General features: G+C 41.8%; 3 protein-coding genes across 5 annotated transcripts in view; 1 reads left to right on the top strand and 2 right to left on the bottom strand.

The window, feature by feature from the left end:
* LOC147916865 (uncharacterized) overlaps positions 1 to 26,468 on the top strand; it is a 41,463-nt gene extending 14,995 nt beyond the window's left edge. Inside the window, exon 2 of the mRNA XM_087432250.1 lies at positions 25,978 to 26,468. Within this exon, the coding sequence (XP_087288376.1) occupies positions 25,978 to 25,981 (4 nt within the window). The 3' untranslated portion in view covers positions 25,982 to 26,468. The remainder of the gene's footprint in view (positions 1 to 25,977) is intronic.
* The window catches only part of LOC101390742 (antiviral innate immune response effector IFIT1-like), a 38,253-nt gene extending 11,715 nt beyond the window's left edge, over positions 1 to 26,538 (bottom strand). The window contains exon 1 of one of the 2 annotated variants that reach the window (XM_087432246.1): positions 26,462 to 26,538. In XM_087432246.1, the coding sequence (XP_087288372.1) occupies positions 26,462 to 26,466 (5 nt within the window). In that variant the 5' untranslated portion in view covers positions 26,467 to 26,538. Of the gene's footprint in view, positions 1 to 4,472; positions 4,648 to 26,461 lie in introns of those variants that run through there. The other variant, XM_087432245.1, reaches the window with a different exon arrangement.
* On the bottom strand, positions 9,229 to 26,544 carry LOC147916864 (protein IFIT1 homolog B-like). 2 transcript variants are annotated; one of them, XM_087432247.1, is made up of 2 exons: positions 26,462 to 26,544; positions 9,229 to 11,856 (listed from the first exon to the last, which is right to left on the bottom strand). In XM_087432247.1, exons 1-2 carry the CDS (start codon positions 26,464 to 26,466, stop codon positions 10,437 to 10,439), a joined length of 1,425 nt encoding a protein of 474 aa, XP_087288373.1. In that variant the 5' UTR covers positions 26,467 to 26,544; the 3' UTR covers positions 9,229 to 10,436. The 2 variants fall into 2 exon arrangements, with proteins under 2 accessions (XP_087288373.1, XP_087288374.1); XM_087432248.1 differs by lacking the exon at positions 26,462 to 26,544 and adding an exon at positions 18,518 to 18,681.
* Between the last annotated feature and the right edge of the window lie 567 nt (positions 26,545 to 27,111).

The following is a 27,111-nucleotide window of genomic DNA, read 5'->3' as shown; positions in this document are numbered from 1 at the left end:
ATCACACATAGATTTTAAACCAGGAGTGCGACTCCTCATAAAAAAGAATTAAAACCAATTCTAAAAGTCTTCCAAAATTAAAGAGGAAGAACACTACACTTGCAAACTCGTAAATTTATGAGACCCTGATACAAAAACCAAAGACAAAAACAAAACAATTAAACCACAGATTAAGTTTTTAATGACTATGGATCCAAAATGCTCAAAAAAATACTAGCACATTTAACTTAACAGCATATTAAAAGGATTATACACCATGACCAAGTGGGAGGTATTCATGTGATGCAAGAATGGTTCAGTGAATGAAAATTGATCAATTTAATACACCACATTAACAAAATGAAGGAAAAAAACCTATATGATCATCTCAATTGATGTAGAAAAAGCATCTGACAAAAAAGTCAATACCCTTTAGTAATAAAAGCACTCAACAAACTAGGATAGAAGGAATCTACCTCAAATAACGAAGGCCATATATTGAAAATCGACAGCTAGCATCATACTCAATGGTGAGAGACTGAAAGCTTTTCCTCTAAGATCAGGAACAAGGCAAGGATGCTCACTGTTGCCACTTCTATTCAACATAGTACTGGAAGTCCTAGCCAGAGAAATTAGTCAAGAAAAAGAAAGAAACTACATCTAAATTGGAAAGGAAGAAGTAAAATTATCTCTGTTCACAACCAATATGATCTTGTATGTAGGAAATCCTAAAGATTCCGCACAAACATTGTTAGAACTAATAAACGTTTTCAGCACAATTTCAGTGTACAAAATCAATATGCAAAAATCAGTTTTGTGTCTATATACTACTAATGAACAATCTAAAAAGGAAATTAAGAAAACAATCCCATTTATAATAGCACTAAAAAGAATAAAATACTTAGAAATAAACTTAACTGAGGAGGCAAAAGACCTGTATACTGAAAACTATAAAACATCGCTGAAAGAAATTAAAGACACAAATGAAGGGAAAGGGATCCTGTGTTCATGGACTGGAAGACTTAATATTGTTAAAATGTCAGTACCACCCATGTCAATACCACCCAAAGCAATCTTCAGCTTCAGTGCAATCGCTATCAAAATCCCAATGATGTTTTGTGCAGAAATAGAAAAATCCATCCTAAAATTCATATGGAATTTCAAGGGATCTTGAATAGCCAAAATAATCTTGAAAAAGAACAAAGTTGGAGTTCTCACACTATCTGATTTCAAAACTCACTGCAAAGCTACGGTAGTCAAAATAGTGTGGTACCGGTATAAAGACAGATATATAGACAAAAGAAATGGAATGAAGCGTCCAGAAATAAACCCTCACATATATGGTTGTATTACTCAACTAGGGCTACCATAACAAAGTACTACAGACTGAGCAGCTTAAACAACAGGATTTATGTTCTCATAGCTCTGGTGGCTGAAAGTCTTATATCAAGGTGCCCACTAATTCAGTTTCTGTTAGGGCTCTCTTTCTGGCATCTGCATATGGCCTTTCCTCTATGAGGCATGGAGACAGAGAGAGTGCTCTTCTTACAAGGACATCACCCTTATCAGATTAAGGCACCACCCTTATGACCTCACCTAACCCTTATTACCTCCTTTCAGGCCCTCCACCCTTATGACCTCACCTAACCCTTATTACCTCCTTTCAGGCCCTCCACCCTTATGACCTCACCTAACCCTTATTACCTCCTTTCAGGCCCTATCTCCCAATACAGTTACATTGGGGGTTAGGGCTTCAATATATGAATTTGGGGGGCAGAGGCACAATTCAGTCATAACAATGGTCAAATGATTTTCAACACATACCCCAAGACCATTTAATGCAGAAAAGTCAGCCTTTCAACAAATGGTATTGGGAAAGCTGGATAACCACATGCCAAAGAATGAAGTTGAACCCTGCCTTACACTGTATACAAAAAAATGAACTCAAAAGATCGGAGACCTAATGTAAGAGCTAAAACTACAAAAATCTTGGAAGAAAACACAGGGAAAAAGCTTCATGACATTGAATTTGGCAAGGACTTTTTGAGTATGACACCACAAACACAGGAACAGAAGTAAAAATAGATAAGGTGGACTTCATCAAAATTAAAAACTTTTGTGCATCAAAGGGCACAACAGAGTGAAAAGAAAACTCACAGAATGGAAAAAAATATTTGCAAATCATGTATCTGATAAGGGATTAATATCCAGACTATATAAACAACTCCTACAACTCAACCACAAAAAAACAAACAACTGGTTAAAAAGTGGGCAAAGGACTTGCATACACATTTCTCCAAAGAAGATATACAAATGGCAATAAGCACATGAAACAATGCACAACATCACCAATCATTAGTGAAATGCAAATCAAAACCATAATGAGATACCCCTTCACACCCGTTAGGATGGCTATTATAAAATAAATAAATAAATAACAAGGGTTGGCAAGGATGTGGAGAAATTAGAACCCTTGTGCTTGACTAGTGGCAACGGAAAATGGGGCAGCTGCTGCAGAAAATGGTGGTGATTCCTCAAAAAATTAAATACAGAATTACCATATAATTCAGCAGTTCCACTTCTGGGTATACACACAAAATAACTGAAAGCCGGGACTTGAACAGATATTTCTATCCTTATATTCATGGCAGCATTATTTACAATAGCCAAAAGGTGGAAGCAACCCAAGTATCCATCAATGGATGAATGGATAAACAAACTGTGGTATATACATACGATGGAATATTATTCGGCCTCAAAATGGAAGGACATTCTGACACATGCTACAACATAGATGAACCTTGAAGACATTACACTGAGTGAAATAAGCCAGTCACAAAAGGCCACATATGGTATGCTTCCATTTATATGAAATATCCACAATAGGCAAATCCATAGAGACAGAAAGCAGCTTAATAGTTGCCAGGACCTGGGATGAAGGATGAGTGGAGAGTGAATGCTTAATGGTGTGGGGTTCTCCTCAGAGTGATGAAAATGTTCTTGAAGTAGACACTAGTGATGATTGTACAACATTGTGAATGTACTAAATACCACTAAATTGTATACTTAAAAATAGTTAAAATGGTAAATTTTGTCTTACATATATTTTATCACAATAAAAATCATATTATGAACCTGAACAGAAATTTTATAAATTATATATATATTTTTTCTAGTAGCTGTTGAAATAAACACAAAAGCATTAAAACATAAAAGCTAATGAGTATGCCATCTGAAATGATCTCATAAACCCCTTCTGGTACCCTTTAAGAAACATTGGTTTAAAGGTTCAATAAGGTGTCATTGACTAGAGACTCTGGTTCACATTTCAGCTGTATCACTTACTATCTGTGTGATCTTAATTTTTCTAAATCTAAAATTTGTTGTTGCAAATTCCGTATAATATGAGTACCTGTGGTACAGGTTTCTTTTGAGGGTTAAATGTAATAATTTACATAATACTTTTAGAAGGCAGGCTGGCATTTAATAAGCATTCAGGAAGTGATAGCTACTTTTATATTATTATTTTAATTATCAGTGACAACTTACTCTGTCTATGGGCCACAGTGGGGGAGGTGCGTTGATTATAGGCCCGTAATTGTCCGTTTTCTATAACTTTTGCCCCTTCAAAATTTTGCCCACGGGAACACTGAGGGGAAATTTGCAGGTTAATATTAATTAATGTGATTTTTTTTTAAACTGCTGACATCAGGGGTTATTTGAATCAAGATTCAATTTGGACAATATAGAAAATCCCACATTAGGCCCTTTAGCTAAGGAAGGTGTGGATATTTCCAAGCACAGAACTCCAGGCAAGCCTTGTAGACAGGAGGATATCAAGAGTCTGCAGACCACCTGGCTTCCTTAGGGGAGAGGTAATCTGCTAATCTTAAATCCAGTCAGATTGAGAAGACCTGACCTAGGCACCCAGCAGTGCAGATAGTGAGACCAGAAGCCTCCAGAGAAAGGCCTTGCTCTCTAAGCAGTGAGCTTCTCCCACCACATCCCCACGATATTTCCCTCAAGACATCTGAGAGACTCCACGACTGTGGCTCAAACAGCTGTGTGGGTCCTACTTTTCCTCCATGGTGAGAGGAGCCTGCGGAAAGCAACGTCCCTATCCAGACAAACTGTCCGTTCCCTCCTTAGGTCAGGCAGAAGTGAGTTTGGTGGAAAATAATTTCAGAGATTGAGATCATTTTCTCCCTTCCTGCAAAACCCTTTTCCCACTACCCTCTTCTTCTTTGGGCTTTAACATGAGATAAGCTTCCTCAGGCCAATGCTAACAAAAATAAAAATGCCTGAATTAATAAGAGAGTTTATGTGTGTGTGTGCGCGTGCACACACACACACACATTCAGTCCATAAGCAGATGCTCAAATAGAAGAGTAAGGAAACTTGACTTCACTGAAACGAAGTCGGCTGAGACAGTATTGATGAACGTGTTTCCAAAAACTTTAGAGAGAAAGGCAGAAAAGCAGAGAAATCCTTACCTCATGGTTGGTATGAAGTGGCAGCAGTACTTCAGTGTTTTATTTAGCTGCTTGGGCTCCTCTGTGATCTGGCCAGCCTCTCTTGTGGCTTTTCAGATAAATCTGAGCCCCAGGACAAGGCTACACATAGAAGGGAGATAAACAGCAGCTAATGAAGCAACCTGCAGGGCTACATATATAAGGGAGATAAACAGCAGCTAATGATGTAATCTGTGGGCGTGTTGTTGCAAAGGTAAATTGGAAACCAAGATGAAAACGGAGAATAGAAAGTGCAACTTAAGTTGACAGAGTTCCTGTTGGTGGAAAATGAAACTTAAACACTAATAGCTTTCTTTGTTCTGTTTTGATTTTGTGTGTGTGTGTGTGTGAGGAAGACTAGCCCTCACTGAGAAGAGGCTGGTGAAAAGCAGTTTTATTGATGTGCTAACTCCTCTCTCGGGTTCTACAAGGCCTCATAGAAACCTAGGAGCTAGGAGATGCCAGTTATGTAGAGTCCACTGAACCCAGAGCCAGGGAGACCTGTGAAAATTGGCTGTGTGACCTTGCCAGGGTCATGCCCCCTGATGTGTGCCTCTGTTTGCTCATCTGGAAACAGAGACTGTTCTTTTTATGGTATAAAATTCTGTAAATCATTAAGCTGGAGTCTTAACCTAAATTTGCTCCTATTCTCTGAGAGGTGGTATCTTTCTAATTTTTCTCTGCCTCTGTGTACCCTTCTGGAGAATGGTAAGTGACAATAAGAGGCCTGTAACCTCTTCCTTATTCATAGGAACAGAGAAAACATACGTGCTAGCATCTTGAGACTTCAAACCAAACATGATTGGCCTAAATGAAAGTACTTTCTTATTTTCAGTGCTCTCTATTGTAGTCATCTGAAGTGTTCTTACTCACCATATGTGATTATCATACCTATGCAAGAGCATTTTCCAGTCCCGTTGGTGCCCATGGCACCCGGGCTTGGCCTACCTCAACCTGGCCCATGTAATCTTCAGTAGTCGTGGTTGTGGTAAGAGATTGAGAAGAATAAGTGCCGAGACTGGGGTCCTGAGTACAGGTTAGGCTGCTATTACTGGTGTCTGCCAAGCTCCTGTTTCTCCCTACTTGTCATTGGAAATTGCCCCATTCTCCTGATACGTGTAGTAAAGTAATGATTCCCCAGCAGCTTTTGCAAAGCAAACTTATCCCCAACCACAGTTAATTTAATCAAGGGGAAGCCCCTTATTGAGAGGAGACAATTAGATTTGCTTCCCTGGGTAGTGTTGGACCTGTAACATATATTTTTGGATATCATTGTCAGCCATGTTTTTCCATGTGGCCTGAAAATAATAAAAACAGAGGAAGCTTCTTTACAGAGTAGACTATCAAGTGGTTGAGCTAAGAGAAACAGAGAATTTGAGATGAGTTGGAAGTTTCTGTTGATGCCTTTTGTTCAGAGCTTCATCATCAAGAATCAAGGGGCAAGGACCAAGTGCAGTGTCTTATGGGGTTTCCTGGTGAGTACTGAGTTGTATGAAAACAGGTTACCAATGACTAGACTCAGACCATATTGCGGGATGTGCCTAGTGCTACAGAAACCCAGTGACTGGCCAGGATTTGCAACCAGATCTACCTCATACCCTAAAGGAGAGCTTCATCCTATTATTGCCTATCCTGGAGGTTGGTGGCTGGATTCTGGATGACTATGCAGAGAAGGGAGAATTGTGGGAGATAGCCCCATCTTCAGTTAGCCTCCTATATGTATATAGAAGGACTCTAATATAAAATATAAAACCTACTCTTAATTAAGTGACCAGAATTCTGTTTGTTACTTTTGGTGTAAGCTTGACAGAAGTAAACAATTCCACTGGTTCAGGAATGAAGGAGGTAGGCCAAATACTAAGAAAGGCTCTTAATCCCTGATCACTTGGGCAGGAGGTAAAAGCAAGGTGCTGTGGTTTGGCATAGAGAGCCCTCTATTGGTCTCTCATGGACACCCATGTTCTGAGTCAAATTCCAACTCAACCTGAGCTATAATTCATGGAACTTGAGTTTACGTAATTAGCAACTACCTGTCACATAAAGCATGCAAATAAGAGGAGACTATTATTATTATTATTATTTTCAGTCATCAAGTTAAAATAATGCTTTCTTTATAAAATGCTACCCATACTTTGTCTTAAAAGAAGAAACAGAAGAGGAGCAGCTGCAAGAATGTTTTCCTCTTAGAAACACTTAATCGGACTCATTCCCAGATCTGAAAAGTTTCTGCTCAATCCCTCCCGCCCAGCTCATCGCCCATCTCAGCCCTTACCAATTCTATAAGCTTCTACTGAGACATCCTGAACTAGTCAGAAAGTGTGCACAAATAAAAATTTCTGAATAAATAAGACAGGTTTATCCATGTATGCTGATCAATGTTCAGGCTATAAGCAAACGCTGAAATAAGCGACTTAGAAAACTTCTCCTTTTTGGGAGAAAGATGTCTTTGGAATTCTTATGGAGAAAGGCAGTTGGGTTTGTAATTTTCCAGTGCACTAGATAGAATGCAGAAAAGCAGACAAAATGTTTATCTTGTCATTGCTGTGAATTTGGCAGTGGTCCTGGTTCTGTGGGGCTCTGGCTCAGGCTGATTAGGTTTTCAGAATCTTGCCCATTGTCTCCTTGGGATAAACAGAGCCACGAGGGACACAAGACAAAACAGCATTCAGGAGAGAGGAAACAGCCAACAAAGTGCACTCACACTTGACTGTGTGTGTGTGTGCGTGTGTGTGTGGTGTGTTTACAGTTAGGAAAGAAAACAAGAACTGGAGAAAGTGAAACTTTTAGAAAATGAATTTTCAGCACTCGGCTCTAAGTCCATTCCCTGGAGTCCAGCTTTCTGAGTGACTGACCAGCTATATAAGCTACTTCACCTCTGTGAGCCTCTGTTTCCTCAGCTGATAAACAAGTGATTTGGAACAGATGAGCCAATCTCAACCCTCACTGCATACCAGAAAAATCTAGGGAGCTTTTAAGAATAATGCTAACTAGGCCCCTTCCCAGACCAATTGAATACATCCCTGGGAGTGGACCCCCAGTCTCAGTATTACAAAGAAATCCTCAGGTGATTTTGATGTACACCTGGGCTGGACCCAGGGCCTAGCTGATCCCTGGTGTCTATTGTATGACCCAAATTCTCTGACTGGTGATCTGGGACTCAACCCCTGGACCTACTTCCCTTTCTGTGAGGCCCAGAATCAGTATCTTCATTACTCTGTGCCTTGTTTCCCCACCTGTATAGTGAGCAGTTAACTCCTCAGTCTCTTCTTGATGCACAGGATGGCATGGAAAAAGAATGGAACTCTGAGTGTTTTGACCACTGTATAAAAGTATGCTCTTGGTTTTTGAGATTATTCCTAAATACTTTCAATCACATCCATGGAGATAGACTCCAAGACACCAGAAGTCCTTTGTTGTGAACGGTCCGATGGTTTTCACATCTTCTCATGGGTCTTCAAGGGTCCACTCAGCCCACCTTGACCCATAGTTTGGCTTACTGCAACATATTCAAGTGCTAACTGAATTTTTTATCATTTCCTTTTTTACATTTCAGGCTTATTTTGAAACAATTCTAGACTCACAGGAAGTTGTAGGAAGAGTCTTGTATACCTTTCACCCAGCCCCTCCAGTAGTGACATTTTATATGACTGTAGTACAATAAGAAAACCAGGAAAGTGACACCGGTACTGTGTGTCTATTTTAAGGATAAAATATATCATGAGTTCATCTTACAAGTTCAAGTTGACATGATTTTAACTTAACCTTATTGATCTCACAACTATGTATCTTTCCTCCTGAACTGAATCTCACTTTTCTAAGTGATACCAACATTCATATGATCTAGTCCACATACAATAACAATAGTCTCAGAATAATAAAATCAACAACACACCTTCAAAATGATTGCTGAGTAGAGTTTAACTTTTTCTTGCTGGTCTTTTTGTCCATAAGATATATCTTTCTAAAGATGTTGAGTCACATTACTGTGTATAAAAAATTACTTGGAATTCTTCTTCTCTATGTAGTTTTAGCCCCTATCTCTTATATATTTTGGTTTATTTTCTTCATTTTTATTTACTGTTTATTTATTGCTTTTTGACCTTTTTATCCTAGCATTGTATTATGAACATTGTCAAAGGTAGAGAAAAGTTGCGAGAATTGTACAGTGAACACTAATATACTTACTACCTAGATTCTACAGTTAACATTTTACTATATTTGCTTTATTACATATCTTTTCATCCATCCGTTTCTCTATCCATCAATTTATCTTGCTTTGTTGTTATTGCATAAGAGGCAATCAGTACAATTAATTGATAAAACGTTTCAGCATGCATATTGTTCCGACTTGAGTCACACCTTGTTTACAGAGAAAAGACAGTATTCCTGCTCTACTAGTTTTCTTCTGGTTAAATCTAATAAATCTGTACTTTGTTTAGTATCAACAAAGTTGAAAAGGGTGTTATTTGTGTGTTCCTCAGGTGTCATCTAAATGACCCACCCAAACTCCTCCTACTCCCCACCGTTGGTCAATTCCAGCTCTGAGGTATCAAGGTCACATAAGTCAACCTTATACTTCCATGGCCTGTAGAAGTAGGCCAAATCTCTCCCCAGTATTTTTTAAAATTCTTGGTAGGGTTTATATTTACATGGATTCCTCTGCCTCAGGCCTTCTGCTGCTGTATAGGCTGCTTCTGTGTTTTTTATTTACACCCAAAGCTAGAATACCCATCTTTTTAAAATTTCACACATAAAAGACACTGAAAGACTTTGTTAACTAATGAAGTTGTTAGCTTTATTGAATATTTTTGTAGAAAATATTTTAGGGAGAGAAAGGAGACGATTATATCACACCCCACACAGCAAACACTTAAAAACTGCATTGAGGTATTTATGTCGTTCTCAGCTTGCACATCCTGAACAGTTTTTTCCCCACTTTGTCTTTCCCCAATACATTTTAACATTTCTTCAGTGTGAATGAATGTCCAGCAATGTGTTTGGAACACGTAGATCCCTTGTGCTTGCCAGTGGCTTGAAAAATTTTAATTTATTCTGAGGTTATAGACTTGGCTCACTGACCAGGAGGTCTTGGCTATAGCAGGGCCTTGGGAAATAGAATCCAGGGCTGGAACTGCAGTAAACTCCTGAAGCCCTCTTCATCTCTCTAACTCTGTCTTTCCTTGTTTGCTTTGGTCTTAGATGTTATAGGCCAGCTCCCCAACCCACAGGAAAAAGGAAACTTCCTTTTTTTTTTTTTTTTAAATTGTGAGTGGGTAGTAGTTTCAGGTATTCTCCAAATAGCGAACGTGTATGTGCACAAATATGTACAGATGCGCCTATGCGAGCGGAAGAATCAGTGTGTGAGTGTAGAGTTGCGTGGTGCACGTGTATATGAGCAGCCTGTGCTCTTGGTTCAGAATAACTGTCTCCAGGAATTCATGCTTTGAGTGTGTGAACCAACCAGCAGGAATGTCTTTGGACCTATGTGTGGACGTCCTGCGGGTGCATGCCTGCAGATGTACAGGTGTGTGCACACAGCTGTACTGGCATGTGACCCTGTGTGCTGGGCCCAGGAGAAGGCTAAAACCTTCACTGTTTAAGACACCTCTGTTCAGGAGACCAGCTAGACTGAGGATGGAAGCTGCTCATTCCAAATGCAAAGCCTTAGGGAAAAGGGTTCTTGTTGGTCTAGCAGATGATAGGTGCCCCAAACAGCATTAATCAGCTTTGGTCAGTGAGTACAGGGATGTGTTATAGAAGAGTGGATGCTCCTCTCATAGACATGGAAGGAAGGGGAAAGAAAGAGGGGGGTCAGCAGGCAGCAGAGTATGTGTTGTATCAAACTATTTTGTATCAGCATGTTATATATTTCTGAAGGCAGCAATCAGGAAAGTTTTCTGTTATATTTAGTTATGTACACATTAAAGAGGTATGGTGAGCTCTACTTCAAAACATGGTATTCAAGTCAGCAGCCAGCCTCAGAGCCTTCTCATAGCACACCAAGGCTTCACTCACTTCCCCTTTCAATTTGTGGATGAGTCCAAGGAGGCTGAAACTTTCCACAACACATACATTCCGACGAACACGTCTTTTAGCCAATTTTTCCAAAGCATTGAGAAGTTTTACCCTGGTATAGGACATGTTTTCTATTTTTAGACCTTTTAAATAATGGGTAATTGCTTTATCCTCAGATTTCCTGTGAAATTCTTGGAAATGACCATACTGGTAATGAATCTCTTGCAGTAGATGATCGTTAGTGATCTTCATGTGCAACACTTGCTGAAAAGTGTCCTCAGCCTTTCTGTGGTCGCCTATTTCTGCATACATTTGAGCCAGGGAAACATAAGCCAACTCAAATGTGGGCCTTAGTGTCAAAGTCTTTTGAAATTCCTCTATAGCCAAGCCAACCAATTTGTTGACGTTTTCTCTAGCCTGTCCTTCAGGCTGCATGTTTGTAGCTTTCTTTATTTTGATCATTTGTGCTTTATAGCAAAGCCCTATCTGGTGATGCAGGAAGGCAGAGGAGGGTGTTGCCCTCAAGGCCTCTTGTAAGAGCTGGAGAGCTTTATCTAGAGAGCCTTTTCTTCGGTAAAACTTGGCCGCATATCGAAGGACATAGGTCTGCGAGGACATGTTGGTGCGTGCTTCTTCAATGTACTTTTCTCCTTCAGCTTCTTGTCCTACATCCTGAAGCTTCAGGGCAAGGAGAGTCTTAATATACGCATCTTCTGGATTTAGCCTGATGGCCTGTTTTAGTAGGTTCAGACAAATTTCCTCACTATTGTGTGGTGCTCCATTAAGGCCGTCCAGGCGATAGGCGGTGATTGCATACCCAGTGCTGAATTCAGGGTTTTCGGGGTCTGCTTCCAGAGCCTTTTCAAAGCAGGCTTTGGCCCGTTTATAATTCTTCCCTCCACATTTCAGCAAGGCCCATCCTTCCTCACAGTCCATCTGAGGACAGTCCATCCTATAGCTGGAGGAATTTGCAAACTTCTTGCAAGTGTTCTCCACCTTGTCTACATAAGCCTGGGCTTCTGCTAGTCTGCCCATGTGGTAGTACAGCCAGGCATAGTTGCCCCAGGTAACCAGACTTCTCATGCCTGATTGGTCGGCATGTTCTCGCTGGATTAAGTCTTCAGCCTCTCTCAGGCTCTTCAGGGCTTCCTCATTCTGGCCTTTCAGGTGTTTCACATAGGCCAGTAGGTTGTGTATTCCCACATTGTATTTGGTGTCCAGGAACTCAATCTCATCCAAGATCCTGTTTTCTAAATCAGGCATTTCAGTGTCTTCAATTAGCAAATCCCATGTAAAGTGACATCTCAATTGACGCAGGATATCTTCAGTGAGATTCCCATTTGATTCCTCACTAGAAAAATAGACAACAATTATTTGTACTTTTTAGGAGCATTCAGTCTAATGGAAATGAAGCCAGCACATTGAGTAGTGAACTATTACTCCACTCTGTCCATGCCTTCATTATTTTTAGCCTCCCATGGTTCTATGGTCATGTCATTAAGACAGAGAGCAGGTTGCTAAAAACCCTGAGGAAATGCGAATCACTTCATGGTGCCAACAGGTAGGCTATGTGAACTCTAAAAGGCAACCCAAACGACATTAATTCTGCTAATGTGAAAATAATTTCAGCAACATCCTCAACCTTGCAAAACTCTCTCTCCTGCTGCCCCTTCTCAACATTGTAGTATATCACTAATGCTCTCAGAAGAAATGTGGAGAGAGTGTTTACAGAAGGGTCGATTTCTTACTCATCATTTCCATGGTCCTAACATGGAAACATATTTTGGTTTCTTCACTGCCCAGCAAGTGTTCTGAGTGAAATATAAGAGCCAAATATAGTTCCAAATAATGAATTTCATGAATGCTTAAGCTGGGATGGAGAAGGTGGTAGAACATCCTGCCTCCTATACCTGTGTGAACTCACTCAACCAATCCCAGAGTGATTGAAAAATGGGTGGAATCATCTCACAATGAGGGACTTACTGCATGGGAACAGAAGTAGGAGGATGGGTGAACAGTGCATGAGATCAGAGGTGTCTAGGGGAAGAAGGAGTAAGTCTCACTTTTTTTTTTTTTTTTGGTGAGGAAGATTAGCCCTGAGCTAACAATCCTCCTTGTTAACCCTTGCCAATTCTCCTCTTTTATTCAGCCTAGATTTTTTTATTCAGCCTAGATACTCCAGAGCCCCCTTAGGCTGCCTTAGGTCAGGAGGTTCTACAAACATGACTACAGGCCACTGCACAATCTCTTAGGGAGCCTCACTATTACAGCTGGGGGAGTGGAAGGGCTTGCAGACATCGCTAATGTCATTTTATGACCAGCAGTCCCTTATATTAAAAAGAGAGACTCAGAGAGGCTGGCCCGGTGGTGTAGTGGTTAAGCTCGCATGGTCCACCTAAGCAGCCCAGGATTTGCACTTTCCAATCCTGGGCGGGGATCTGTGCACTGCTCATCAAACTATGCTATGACAGCATCCCATATACAAAATACAGGAAGATGGGCATGGATATTAGCTCAGGGCTAATCTTCCTCAGCAAAAAGAGGAAGATTGGCAAGGGATGTTAGCTCAGGGCCGATCTTCCTCACACTAAACTAAAAGAGAGAGACCCACAGACTCTTGTGGTAAATTCCATTGCAATCCCTCACTTGCAGTCTCTTTGCGAGACAGGTGTAGATGTGTGCTGGAGAAGGACTCCTGAAGGAGGGCCCTTTACTGTACACTCTTCTCCCACTGACTGTAACGTCAGATGGGAGAACTCTAGTAGGTGAGAACCCTTGAGCAGAACATATTTTCTGCAGTTCACCAGTTCTAACCAAACCAGGAAAGAAAGGAACATATTCTTTTTGAAACAAACACATCACAACCCTGATAAGATTTTTTATTGTCTAACATCTAGGACTGTGACTATTCAAATTTTAGCGTGCATCATGGTGACCTGGAAGACTTGTAACACACAGATTGATGGGTTTCAGTCAGCAGGACTAGGGTGGGGCCTATGAATCTGCATTTCTAACAAGTTCACGGGTGATGCTGATGCTCCTGGTCAGGGGACCACCCTTGGACAACAGTTGAGTTAGTAGAAAACAAATTTCATAGTGATCACAATTTCATCGTTTCATGGTAATCGCAAGACTTTAAATGGCCATCGTTAAAAACAGCTCCTTGTCCTTCCCGCTTGGATCTAATCAATGCTGCCTGGAAGGATCTAGATGCTGTCACCCTGACTGGGCCCCATGCTGGCCTCCCCTCCAGGCTCTGACCTGTGTCCTCTGATGAACATTCTATAAGTGTCTCCTGGAAATTGTTACTGCGTTAGAAAATGCTACATAAATGACATCTCCTTTGGAATTAAGACAGCTTTCTCATTCATTCTCTTAAGAGCACTGCTGCTCTCACTAAGAAGCTCTGGAATAGGACAGTTAGGAAAGGTGCTCTGTGGGTATATTCTTATCTTGTCCATCAGATCTACTTTCCTGCATTCTTCACTGAGCTGTGTGTTCGCAGAAGCTGACAGTATGGGTTTCATTAACTGGACCTTTTTGATTTTTGACTTTCTTCTGGGTTTGGCCCACTGGGAGCCACCAGCCTGAAGTTAGAGTGCAGAAGGAGGTGAAGGTCATGGTGTTAATTCCTAAGCTCCCACTGTGCCAGGGTTTGGGTTGTCAGAGGTTGAGTTTTTCACCAAAGGCCTCTTGAGAAGCCCTTCCCCTACAGCTACAGCTGAGGGTCTCTCAGAGTCTGGTGACTGCTCCCTCCTGTTGCCCTGTAGGCCTGGTGGAGTCATGTTACCACTGTTGTTAGGCCCTGGGTCCAGCACTGTCTTCTGATTTCCCTGAACTCTGCCCACAACCATCTTCAGTAGCCCTCTTTCAATCGCCTTATTGAAGTCTCCTCAGTTACCAAGTTACGGGTGTCAGTCAGAGTCAGAATCTTGAGTGAGTCTCCTCCCTTGGGAAGAGGCCTGCCTAAGAACTAGCCCTTAAGGAGAGTTTTGGAATTTCAAAATGCACAGAAACAAAGTCAACAAAGCAGAGAAAGTCATTACCTCAAGGAGCCATGAGACAGCAGGTGCTGGGTAGTGCTTTGGTTCAGGCAGGGAGGCTGCTCTAAGATTTGTCTACAGAGTTCTAGGGCTTCTCAGATAAGCGTGGCATTTATATATGGGTACTCTCCCCAGACGATTTTGTAAACCCTCCAGACCCGGTGAAATTGGCAGGGCTCCATCTGGGTGAAGATGAAACTTAGAGAGAGGGCTGTCTTACTTTGATTAGGAGAACATGCTCAGTTTGGGCAGCTGAGAGGATGTTTGTGAGAGACACTTTTGATTGCAAATTCCCTGCTGCAGTCAATGTGGCTTCGAAGATAGGGAATACCTGGACCTTAGGATGACATTCAGTGTTGTAGAAAGATCAGTGGAGGACAGAGAGGTAGATTTCTGTGGAACATGTCAGACTGTTGTCAAATTTGTATCTATCACAATGTACCAAGCCATGAGGTTCCAGGGACATCTGCAGTGGAAACTCCTGGGACTAGGGTGAGAGGTTTATGCTCAAAGGAATACTGTGGAGAGCCATTGTCAGTCTGTGGGAAAATGAGCTTTCAGATGGTTAGGTCTTCTGTAGGGCTCTGTTAGACAAAATGGCTCCCTCTGGGTTTGGGGATATTGATCTGTGGGAAAAGTCTCACGTTGTTTACATCCTCTAGCATCATTCACATTACTGCCAACTCAGATCATGATGGAGCCTGCTCAAGCATATTGACTATTTTGATGGTCTTCACTGTTCAATATCTGTAGTTCAAACAACTGTGTTTCACTGGTCGGTAGAGGGACATATGCATACAATCAGAATATGATGGGGCCATTGGGGTCTAGAGAGAACTCTATGATGTATGGATATCTAAATCTAAATTCAAATAATTCTTTTGGATTGTTCTCACATTTCTTCTGTTCCTAACATTTTTTTAGGTCATCTGTTACAAAGCAGCAATCACCAGAGGGTCAATGAAATGACATTCACATGTTTAATGAAAACTGTCTGTGAGACCGAGAGTGGTATAGTTGCCTACACAGTTAGCAGGGAAATTTGGAAAACTGCTACTCTGAAATCCACACGCAGAGGGTTGCTGAGCCATCCTATAAGTTTTTGTGTCTTGGTTACAAAGTGGCTAGTACACAGGATAAGCAAAAGAACAAAGCCTGAGTGCAATTTCCCTTTGAGTGAATATTTCAAGATAGGGGTGTATATTTCGTTACAGTCTACAAACAGTTATCAAGTGGAACTGTCTGGCTGTGCTGTCTTCTCTTTGTCCTGGGTCCATGACTGGATTATATTTCTCAGACTTCTTTGTGGTAGGGTGTGATCATGTACCTGAGTTGTGGCTAATGGAAGAGAGGCAAACGTTATGTGTGTCATTTGCAGGCCTGCTTCATAAAACCTTCATGTGTTTCCTCTATGATCTTTTCTTTTTTATGTGCACACTTGGAAGCCACATATTAAAGATGGTGGAGTCAAAAGAAAATAAGGAGTCTTAGTCCCTGAATCACTGGATGGAGGAGAGCCACCTGCTAATCAGGAATACCTATTTTTCCTTTTATATGAGTGAGAAGTAAACTTCTATGTTATTTCTCCAGTCACATTTCAGAGTTAATCTGTGATAACAGCTTGCATCACCTTAACTAACAGAGATGATCATAAAAAGTTAAAATTGTATATACTTTTCTAAATCTTAGATATCATTAACTCTTGAAATTCAGGTTACGTACTCTTGCTGGGCTAGACAGTACTTTAATTCTTTAATTGTAAAGAGAGAATTGCTAAGACACTGAGAGAAAGACTTTTCAGAAACCTTTCTTAGTCAGCTTTTAGTCACTGTGTGCTGAAATGCCCACGCAGGTTAGATATTCCTTTTACTGTTTCAGTGTTTTTTCTGATGTTGGGACATTTCCCAGTCTGCCTTGGACCTCTGGCTGGTCTTGCTTTGCTGTAATTAGTGATGGATGATGGAGGGTGTCTACAACCAGAGCTGAACATTGTCAGCGTCAATCTCCTTCAGCCAAAGACCTACCAGGAACCCATCTGTGGTTGAGCAAGTTGAATGTATTCCTCATTGCCACGAGGGAGGACATACACCGCGGGGAATCACAGGATGTCTCAGTAAAAGGGTATTAGAAAAGACTTATGACAATTGGGCTTGTGTTAGGTGAGTTTGTGGAGGGTTTAAGGAAGCAAGGCTTTGTTTAGGATTGGGTGCTGTCAGGAAGCAGGAATGATTCTATGATTGGGTATCTTAATAAATCTTATAGGTATAATTTGGAAAGAAGTAGCAGTCACTCATATTAGCCAGGATAGGGGGCTGTTTGGACCCAACTGGACAATGTTGATATTTCTCTCTATGTTCAGACATGATTATGGAGTGGCCTTGTTTTTGTCTTGATCCATTGTGGTCTCAGGGTGGGCTTATCTGATGTTGATGTAATGTGAAATTGTTTGTGTGCTACAGGAGAACACTGAGTCCTTGCTGTCAATGCCAGGTCGCATTCTAGCAACTCCAAGGCCTAGCTGATAGCATTGGATTGGCTCCCGGATGTCCAGGGCTCATTTTCTTCCTCTTCAGGGAACTTCTACATTATTGATCCAGCAGACAGAGGGGTATCCTGACCTTTCTAAGGTCAAAGATTATATAGACAAGAAGGACTACCCAGGAAAGGAACATCAAACAGGAAATGTATCTATTTTAAGCATTCCCAGTTCAAATATGCAGCTATCTTAGGGAAAGGGCACACTTGAGAAGATGTGTGGTGCAAGATCTCTCTCTGTGTGAATTCAAAACATATTTCCATCTCTCGTTCAAGGAGGGATTTAGGCATCTTGAGGTAGACTGCATCTGCTCATTCCTAGTTCCTAGAAGAATATGCTGGCTCTCCTGACGTCTTATAAGCACAGGATATTGTTTAGATCCATGGACTCTTCCCCAAACCTAAGAAATCTCAAGATTATTTAAATAACAAGAATCCCAATCCCACTCCCTAAGTTTACTCTAATTATAGAAGTAGGCAGTAAAACTCTCTAAGCAAAATGGGAGCATGGAAATGAGAGCAGAACTACTCAGGGAACAAAGGAAAGGGAACCTGGCCCTGTGGGAGCATGAGTTTCCTAAAGGGAAGAGTGACTGTTAGGCAATCGTTGTTTCATCTGGGGATGAGCAAACCTAGGGCACTAGGAAGAACCTGCTAGACCTGTCCCGTTACAGAATCACCTGATGGTGGGGGATTCCTCAGACATATATCATCTCACCTATTTTAGGGCTATGTGTTCTGAGTACAAGAGGGTAAAGCTCCATCATGGAGCAGTCCTTTTCTGGATATGAGGCCAATGGGATATTTTTCCTGAGGTTACCTTCCCTCTTCTCCAGCTTGGGCACAATGAGAAATAGTAAGACATTTCACCTTCACTTGCTTTTGTCCACACAAGACAGTGTTGCTCAGTGGCAAAGGTCACCTGGTGTCACACCGTCTGGGTTCATTACTAGAGTTTGCCACTTGCTGGCTGTGTGATCGTGGACTAGTTGGTTCACCTTTCTAAGATACATTTCCTTACCTATAAAATCAGGACAGTCATAGGACTTTCCTGATGGAGTTGTGATGAGATGAAATGGGGTAATGCATAGAAAGCATGTTTCATTGAAGAGCATTCAGTAATTGTGGGTGTTGCTTTCATGATATGTGACAAGTCTGTCCATCTCTGAAGCTGGCAGTCTGCAGTGCACTGACCTCCAGCTGAAGCCCTTGCGCATTCTAATATTTCCCAGTGACCATCGAGAGGTGCCTCATATCATGACTCTTACTGTGCAGCTGCTGAGGCAGCGTGCTCTGCTGTGAGCTTCAGACCAGGGCCATCTAGATAGTCCCACCTTAGAGCCCATGTCAGAGAGCCCTGGACATGCCCAACCATACAGGCTGGCAAAGCCTCTTGGGCAGCAGGCGTCCAGCCCTTCCCTAGGAGGGACCAACCTGTATAAGCAGAGAAGAGATTTTTGGAAGGGGGATTACTTTCTCTCAGCGCTCTCCTAGTTCTATATCACACGGCAGTCTTATAGTAGCCCAATTGCGTCTTCAGGTGAAAATATTTTCTGCAAGGCACCAGCCCTAAGCCAACTCTGAAAGAAAGGGATAGAAACGTAAGCAAATATTGAAATGAACAGTGTTTGCACTGACAGCAGTGTGGCTTTGGATTTTTTGTGCATAAAATTACTGCTTAGTGACAGCTTGTCAGAGAAACAGAGCAAGTGCTGATCATATGATCACTATGAATTAGCAGCAGTGGTGTTCTGTGGGGCTCTGGCCAGCTGATTAGCTTGTCAGAATCTTACCCAATGTGTCTTTGGCATAAAGATACCCATGAACCACACAGGACAGAGCAGCATTAAGGAGAGAGGAAACAGCCCACAGTGTATGTTAGTGTGTCTCCGTGTGAGTTTGTGAGTGTGTGTATCTACACATGGGAAAGAGCAATGGAAACTAGAGAGGGAAAGTGATTTCTAATGGCTAGGGTTCCTACTTGAAGAAATGAAACTCAAGCACTGAAGTATGAGTTCAGTGTGAGGATTCTAGGACCAGCTCTGTGTTGAACTGACAAACTGGGTGAATTTGATTTAATTTAAATTCTAGGAGTTGCCTTATCAATGAAATAAAAAGGTTGGCCTTGCACAGTGGTTTGCAACACTGGCTGCAAACTAGAATATTCCCTGAGAATCTTACAAAACAAAACAAAACAAAAAACTGATGTCTAAACTAATCTCCAGTCTAACGAATCAGAATCTATGGGAGTGAGGCCCAGGCATTGATATTATCAGTAATACAAAAAAAAAAAAAAAAGAAAAAAGAAACTCCAAGGTAATTTTATTGTGCAATCATTGTTAAAAACCACTGAGCTGGGGGGGCAGGCCCCGTGGCTTAGCGGTTAAGTGCACGCGCTCCACTACTGGCGGCCCGGGTTCGGATCCCGGGGCCGCACCGACGTACCGCTTGTCCAGCCATGCTGAGGCGGCATCCCACATACAGCAACTAGAAGGATGTGCAACTATATGACATACAACTATCTATCGGGGCTTTAGGAACAAAAAGGGGGAAAAAAAAAGGAGGAGGGCTGGCAATAGATGTTAGCTCAGGGCCCGTCTTCCTCAGCAAAAAGGAGGAGGATTGGCATGGATGTTAGCTCAGGGCTGATCTTCCTCACAAAAAAACAAAAAAACAAAACAAAAAAAACCCCAGTGAACTAGATTTTTGCTACTCAGAGTATGGTCTGTGGATCAACAGCATCAGCATCAACTAAAGCTTATTAGAAATGCAGAATCTCAGGCCCATCCACAGACCTACTAAATTAGAGTCTTCTTTTCAACGAGATGCCCAGGTGATTCATTGGTTAAAGTTTGAGAGGTATTCTCTTAGAAGATTCTTAGGTCCCTTTTAGGCCTAAATGCTAGGGAAGGGTGGAGAGGGTCTCACTCCCAGTACATACCTATCTTTCTATGAGGCTCTGGGTCAGTAACTTCATTTCTCTGTACCTTGGTGTCTCTGTGTGTACCTTAATAATCCACACAATATAAGGGAATGGGGGTCAAAGTGCTTTGACCTCTACACAGCATGTCTGAGGTTTGATTTGGAGATTACTCATGTTTGCAAACACATGCCAATCACATCCATAGAGAAAATACTCAGCCACCAAGAACTGAAAGGTCCAGTAATTGTCATACCATCTCAAGGGTCTTGATGGCTATCTTTGGCCCACAATGATTTACGTTTCTGGCTGACTCCCACGTATTCCAGTTCTAACTGAATTTTCATTGTTACATGTCAAGCATTCGTTCACTTGGGATTACCAATGGAAATTTAAAGAACATTTACACCATTGAACTAGGCTCAAGACATTGCATAGTCTGCTCCTATAATGTCTAGGAGAAGAGTTCTTCAGGTTCCTGGGAGGCAAATAGTTTTTAGACTTGTCTGAACTATCTTGGGACTTGGGGAGTCCCTGTCTCCTAAGAAAAATGAAAAGAGGTAAAGATATTTTCTAGTTGCAGTTGAAATTGGGAATTCTAAATTGGGCTGAAAAAAAAAGTTCCACTGCTCATGTCATTCCCATGGCTCTGGGAAGCCCATAGATGTTTAAGGAGCCTGTGATCCAAACATATTGTTGGCATGTCCAAGGCAGCCTTCATTGCCATTAGTTTCAAGTCATTTCAAAGGCAGCATACCATAAATGATCATTAGTTACATGCTAGGCACTCTGTCTGGACCTGGTTATGACATATTTCCTCTTCTCAAGTGATTTACCATCTAGCAGGAGAGACAGATTCATAAGCATTTAATTGACTTGTACCAAAAGGAGTAGACGTTTGTCACTTTGTAATCACAGAGGAAGGGTTGTTTATCTCTTCCTGAGGTATAGAAAAATCTTCTTGGGTTAACTCTTGATCTTTAAGCTGAAGTGTTTGACAGAATCACAGTCTTGCTGGCTCCCCACTCAGAGAATATCCTCAAGACTGTATGGTGTGACCAGGCCTGGCCCTAGAGGGAAAGCTTTTGTGCCTACTTGTGCAGTGTGCAGTGACGCTGGCTGTACACACTTAGCTTCCAGAAAGCTTTGGGCTGGGACCACCAAACCAGCTCTCATATCTCAAGTCACAGTAATCCTGCAGAAGCAGATATGAGGGAACATATAACTGTGAAAGTGCCAGCTGGCCACCCAAGCGGTACTCTGGAAATAGAAAGTTTTCTATGATAGGGACCCCAAGATGTGGTATATGTTGTTAGTGTCCACTCAAGTATGAGTTTGTTTCAGGTGTCTTGGCAGTTGTACCTCCTGAAGGTCATCAATTGTTCAATGGTCTGTAGGTGAGATCTGCCCCTTACTTTTCCAAGGGCAGGCAAGATACCACGTGGGGACAGATTGGACTCAGAGAAGCAGAGGTGCAGAGCTAGATGATACCCATTTTTTCTCAGTGAGTAGGCTGATCAGGTACCCCTGTTGGTATATGTATGTATCAAGAGCCTCTACACCTACCTGTGTAAAGTGTGGTGCAGTGACATCACACTCTTCCAGCATGTGCATTTGGTCAAACACATTGGAAGAGTCCAAAAACTCCCTTGAGTTGCATTGGTTCCTCTGAACAAGGACTTGTGTTGAATACCTACTTTAGCTGCTAAGCAGGTGAGAGTAGGTAGCTAGTCTCACCTTTAGCAGATACCCTTGGTTCCATTCATCCAAGCTCTGTGCCTTGGGTGTCCTTGGTAGCGCCCCCCAGAGGCCCTGGCCTGTTCTTCTGGAAATGGGCACAAGGGGCAGCATTCTTTAGTTGCAGTGTTTGTCCTTGGGATAAACAGACCCTTGACACACAGGATAAAGCAGCATCAAGCACAAAGGAAATAGCTGACAATGTGTATATGTGTTTACAAATATGAAAGAAAAATGGAAACTGGAGAAGGAAATTTATTCTCACTGAACAAGGTTCCTACTTGAACCAGACTTTGAGTACAGACATCAGGATTTCAGAGCAAGCTCTGTAACTAACAGGTGAGCTGGGTGACCTCGATAAGATCCTTAGCCTCTATGAGCCTCAGTTCCTCAAGGGTTAGATAAGAGGGTTCACCTAGATTTTTGATTTTCAATACAGTGATTCTCAATTTCTTTTTTCATATCAAGAGTAATTCAATGGAATCATCTACATACATTTTAGAGAGAATTTCTTCTTCTAAGCTAGATATAAGACATCACGTAGTCTGCTGCCTTAATGCGTATGGGTATTGTGAGGCCACTGTTTTTAGATGTCTCTGAACTACATGGCACTAAAGGAGAACTTGTGCGCCAAAGGCAGTCAAGAGGAATAAGGACATTTTGTAGTTGCAACTGAAATTTATGATCCTAAATTAGATGGACTGAAAAGAACATGGCTCAGCACACACATTATTCTCCCAACTCTGATAATTTCACGAATGTTTAAGGTTCCTTTGGTAAAAATAATTGGATAGACGGTAGGAGATCTCCACCAGTAGTACCCCCATGTTCCCAAGACAGCATTTGTTGTCAGGAACTTGTTATCAGTTCAGATGTTCAGCGAAGCAGTAGTGCTTATCTGGGGTACGCCTGGCACTCTGCTGGCAGCTGTAGGTAAAATGATGGAGGAGCCGTTCCCTCCTCTCAAGTGGCTTGCTATCTAGTGGGAGACAGACACACATAAGTACTTTTTTTTTTTCTGAGGCTCATAGGAGACTTCTTGGGTCATGTTATTGGTCTCCAACCTGCAGGTTAATAAAGAGTTATAGCACTGATGTGACGATAATTCCATGACTCTCCATTCATGGAATCATGGAATTTTCAAGATTGCTTTTCTGTGTTGAGATCCTCAAGTTGCAGTGGAATCAGGCGTAGGAGTGCTTGGTCTTTCATTAGACACGCTTAGCCTCCAAGTCAACCAGCCTCTCGGTATTGAGGTCCAGGGTATGTCCTCTTAGTGGGGCTTGGCCCATCCCTACTGGAGCTGGTCATTGCACTAAAAGAGTGATTCTCAACAGGGGACAATTTTGCCCCCTACCCAAGTGGTGTTTGGCAATAGCTGGAGACAATTTTGATTGTCACAAGTGGAGATAGGGGTGCTACTGACATCTGGTGAGTAGAGGCCAGGGCTGCTGCTCAACATCCTACAATGCACAGAGCAGCCCCTCATAACAAAGAATTATCTGGCCCCAAATGGTAATAGTGCCAAGACTGAGAAACACTACATTAGTTCCAAAAGAACTTTCTGAGATGATGGAAATGTTCTAAATCTGTGCTGTCTAATGTGGTAGCCACCAGCTATAGGTTACTGTTGAGCACTTGAAATGTTAACTAGTGCATCTGAAAAACTCAATTTTAGATTTTATTTTAATTAATATAAATAGCTACATAGTTGCTATGGTATTGGACAGCATAGCTCTAGAGAAAGGCCTGCACTGTAAGATGCTTGCCTCCCACCACCCACTTTGGTGGAAGTAGCAGATGTCTTGGGAGACACCTATTTCTTGAGTGTACAGCTTTTACATCCTGTGTAGTTCAGTAAGAAACTGCCCATATCTTCTGGGCACAGTCATCTTTGGCTGTCTGTGGGGAATATATGTATGTATCCCTGCTCAACAGGAGCTTGGAAATGCTATTCTCTCTGCCATTCCTTCCATCTGTGTATCACAATGAGTATCTCTTTGTAAAAGAATTCAAAGATCTACGTGCTTGTGTCTAAGGAAGACTTTCTATTCAAGGTAGAACTTGCTTAGAAGTAACAGATGATGGCAGTAGAGAGCACAGACAGCTAGCTTTACTTAAGAAACCCTTTGCAAGACCTCATTGAAGAGCGTTATCTGTTGTTCATAAGATTCTGCAAGGCTTTTTCTTTAACCTCTCTCCTTCAGCTTTTTCATTAACTTTTTGAAGTTTCTTGGCAAAGATAACTTGAACATACCAGTTTGTAGGACTCAGCTCTGTGGCCCAGCTCCTTGGGTGTTCTTTGGGATTGCCAACAACCTAGGTTGTTGGGTTTGTCTTCCAGAACTTTCTCGAAACACATCTTAGCCCTTTCATTGTTCTTTTCTCCACATTATTATTTTGCCAATTCTTTCTCACAAGCAATCTCTGGAAACTGGATTCTCTGACTCGAAAACCTGTTGCAAAACTTTCTGCCTTGGCCGCGTGAGTCTGTGATTCTGAGAATCTTATGTAAGTAAGATAAGAAGTCTAAGGTAAGAGACTTAGGCCAACGTGGTAAGCCAAACAGGGACTAGATTTCATTCCCATACCTTGTCCTTTCAGACTGTGAATAATCTAAATGATAATGCTTGGCTGCTTTGGCACCAAGTGGGAGAGATTTTCTTTTCTTTGAATACGGGTGCATCCTCTCTGACATGTGTCGTCTTTTAGCTTCTAGATTTTGAGCCATAGGCACACTATGAGGTGAAATGTCATCAAAGATCTGTCTTTACTCTCTAAATAGGATGCTAAGCACTTAAAATTTTCTAGGTTCCCATTCCTTTTCAAAGCTGAATGAATAAAGAGCAGTCAGATAGTTCATTTCTTATATACATTTGTGATTGAGAAACATAGAGTCAGAGAACCTCGCTGATAAACCAGTTCTGCCATTTTCTAGCTGTATGACTTTAAACAATTAACTACAATTTCCAAATACTTCATTTGCAAAATGACAATAATATTCATTTTATGATATGAATATATAAAACACATTTTATACTTATATAAATTTATATATTTTAATGTTATATTTACATGTTTTTATATAATTTTATATGACATTTATATATAAATATAATAATTATTATATTATAGTTCTATTTATAGAACTATAGTGAGAATGCTGAGGTAATGCAATGAAAGATCAAGGCAGAGGGGGCTAATTACCAAGCAGAATAAGTAGTATTAGTTATTAGCATTATCATTTTTACTGTGTGTACTTGTATATAAGAGAGTAGGGACCCAGGCTCTCAGTGGGTGGGGCAGAGGAGGCAGCCATCAGCAGGCAGCTCCAGGCTTTTCCCAGGTGGTTTTCCCCTTTGGCAAAATTTAGCACTGCTGGGAGGAGCAGCCCAACCTGCCTCTGTGCCTGCAGCCTCTGGGAACAGTGGCCCCTTGATGTGAGCTTAGTCCAGTGTAGTCCAGAGAGCCTCTCTCAGGCCTCTTCAAGTCATGGGGCTCTGGCACACCCAAGCAAAGGTCACTGCAAAACCTCTTGAGCAGACTGGCTGCCAGGGCACTGGGCAGGGCCAGGTTTTCTGGTCAACCTCACTCATGCAGGCACAATTAACATCACTCATGACCAGGAAGCCATTATGTAGAAAAGGGTAACCTGAGACACTTGGCAGTGAATTCCTCCTACCATCCCCAAATATGAGCCTGCAGAGCATTTGGGAACCCTTGGTCTTCCTTCCCTCACTCTCTGAGTGGTCACTGGGATCCTCCCTCCCCAGGCAATCAAGCCCTCAATCCCTCCCCATAGATGTTTGGTGGGAAAGACTTCTTTTTCTCTCAGCTCTGCTCTATCTGGTGGCAGATCTTGAGCAGGTCTACATGCATTTTTTAAAATCAAGTTTACGAAGATTACACTTTGCATACAATAAAATGCACCCATTTTAAGTATACAGTTTGATGAGTTTTGACAAATGTATATACCCATGTAACCACCACCATCTCCTTGTGGGTTCTTCGTATCACCCCCAAAGATTTCCCAGTGTGCTTTCCTTCCTAGCCTGTCCCACCCCCACCCTCCACCATCCCCAGGCAACCACTGATCTGCTTTCCGTCACTAGAGGTGAGATCACTATTAGAAAAGAGATTAGGTCATTATGTTTTGAAGAGAAATTATTTTCTGCTGCTACCCAGCTCTCATCACAGCAATATAAAGCAAACTCTGTGCTTTGGGTTTTGTTTTCAGATAAGAAATGGAAAATGCCCATCTGTGAGAATCATCTCTTCCACTTCCCACCTTGAACTGATCAAACTTTCAGGGCAAAATTCCCATCAACGTGAGTTGGATTTGCACTACCAATTCTATCTGTAATAATATCTGCTGAAAAGAAATGCTTCCCTTTAAAATGACTAGAAGAGAGCCTCTTAGTTCTTTCAAAGAAAACAACAACAGAAAAGCCTACAAAAAGCACTTCCCTTAGGTCTAACTTTGAATCAGCAAACTTTGTGCTTGAGTGGATCTAACCGCTCCTGCCAAGCCTCCCTCACATCCCAGCTTCTGGCTCCCAGCTCCACCCAGTGAACAGTTCTAGAAGCTTAGGGAGCCTGAGTGTGTACACTAGAAAAAGCCACAGGAATAAAAAGTGACCATACTGATAAAGGCATGTTTAGTCCATAAACAACAGGACAACTCAGGAACTTGCCTGCACCAGAGAAACTCTTTCACTGACCTCATGACTGCGATCTGCTTCTCTGCTGTTCTGAAAAGCTGGGATCCAGGCTGATTTGCTCTTCAGAAATCTTCCCAGTCCGCCTCAAGTAAGCGCTAAAGGATCTATATAAAGGGAAACTGGGGGTGGGGTGCCTGCATCAGCTGATGCTTTCTCCCTGTTTCTCAGTGATTGCCTTTATGAAAGTGAGGAGGAACTGGAAAGTGAAACTGATTTAAAGTCAAGAAGAGGAAAAGAAAACTGAGGATTGAGATCTGTGATGACTCAGTTGAAGGACAATGTTTAAAATCATGACTCTGAAACTGCAGATTGAGGGGATGTGCAAGCACTGCCAAGAACTGGACCAAAAATCTGGGGTGGATCCTAGGAAACTGCATTTTAATAAAGTCTGTAGGGGATGCTGATGTAGGGGTTTCTGGGACCACATGATGAGAAACACCAATCCAGAAATATTTTGTAAAAAGTAGTTTCTTCCAGTAAATTTACTTGTGGGAGACAACTTGCTCCTGGAGACCTGGCTTGAATTGTGTGTGTTCAGTTAACTAACTCTGGGATTAACCCTGAGTCCAATCACTTAGCCTAAATTTCCTTTTTGCCCCATAGTCCACATAGGAAGCCAAGCCCTGGAGTGAAGCCCAAGCAGTTGAAAT

Source organism: Ceratotherium simum, chromosome 6, assembly GCF_057802395.1.
Source record: "Ceratotherium simum simum isolate JZ-2026a chromosome 6, ASM5780239v1, whole genome shotgun sequence".
In the NCBI taxonomy this organism is placed as follows: Eukaryota; Metazoa; Chordata; class Mammalia; order Perissodactyla; family Rhinocerotidae; genus Ceratotherium; species Ceratotherium simum.
Note: the sequence above shows the minus strand (reverse complement) of the source record. Positions and strands in the feature narration are given on the sequence as shown.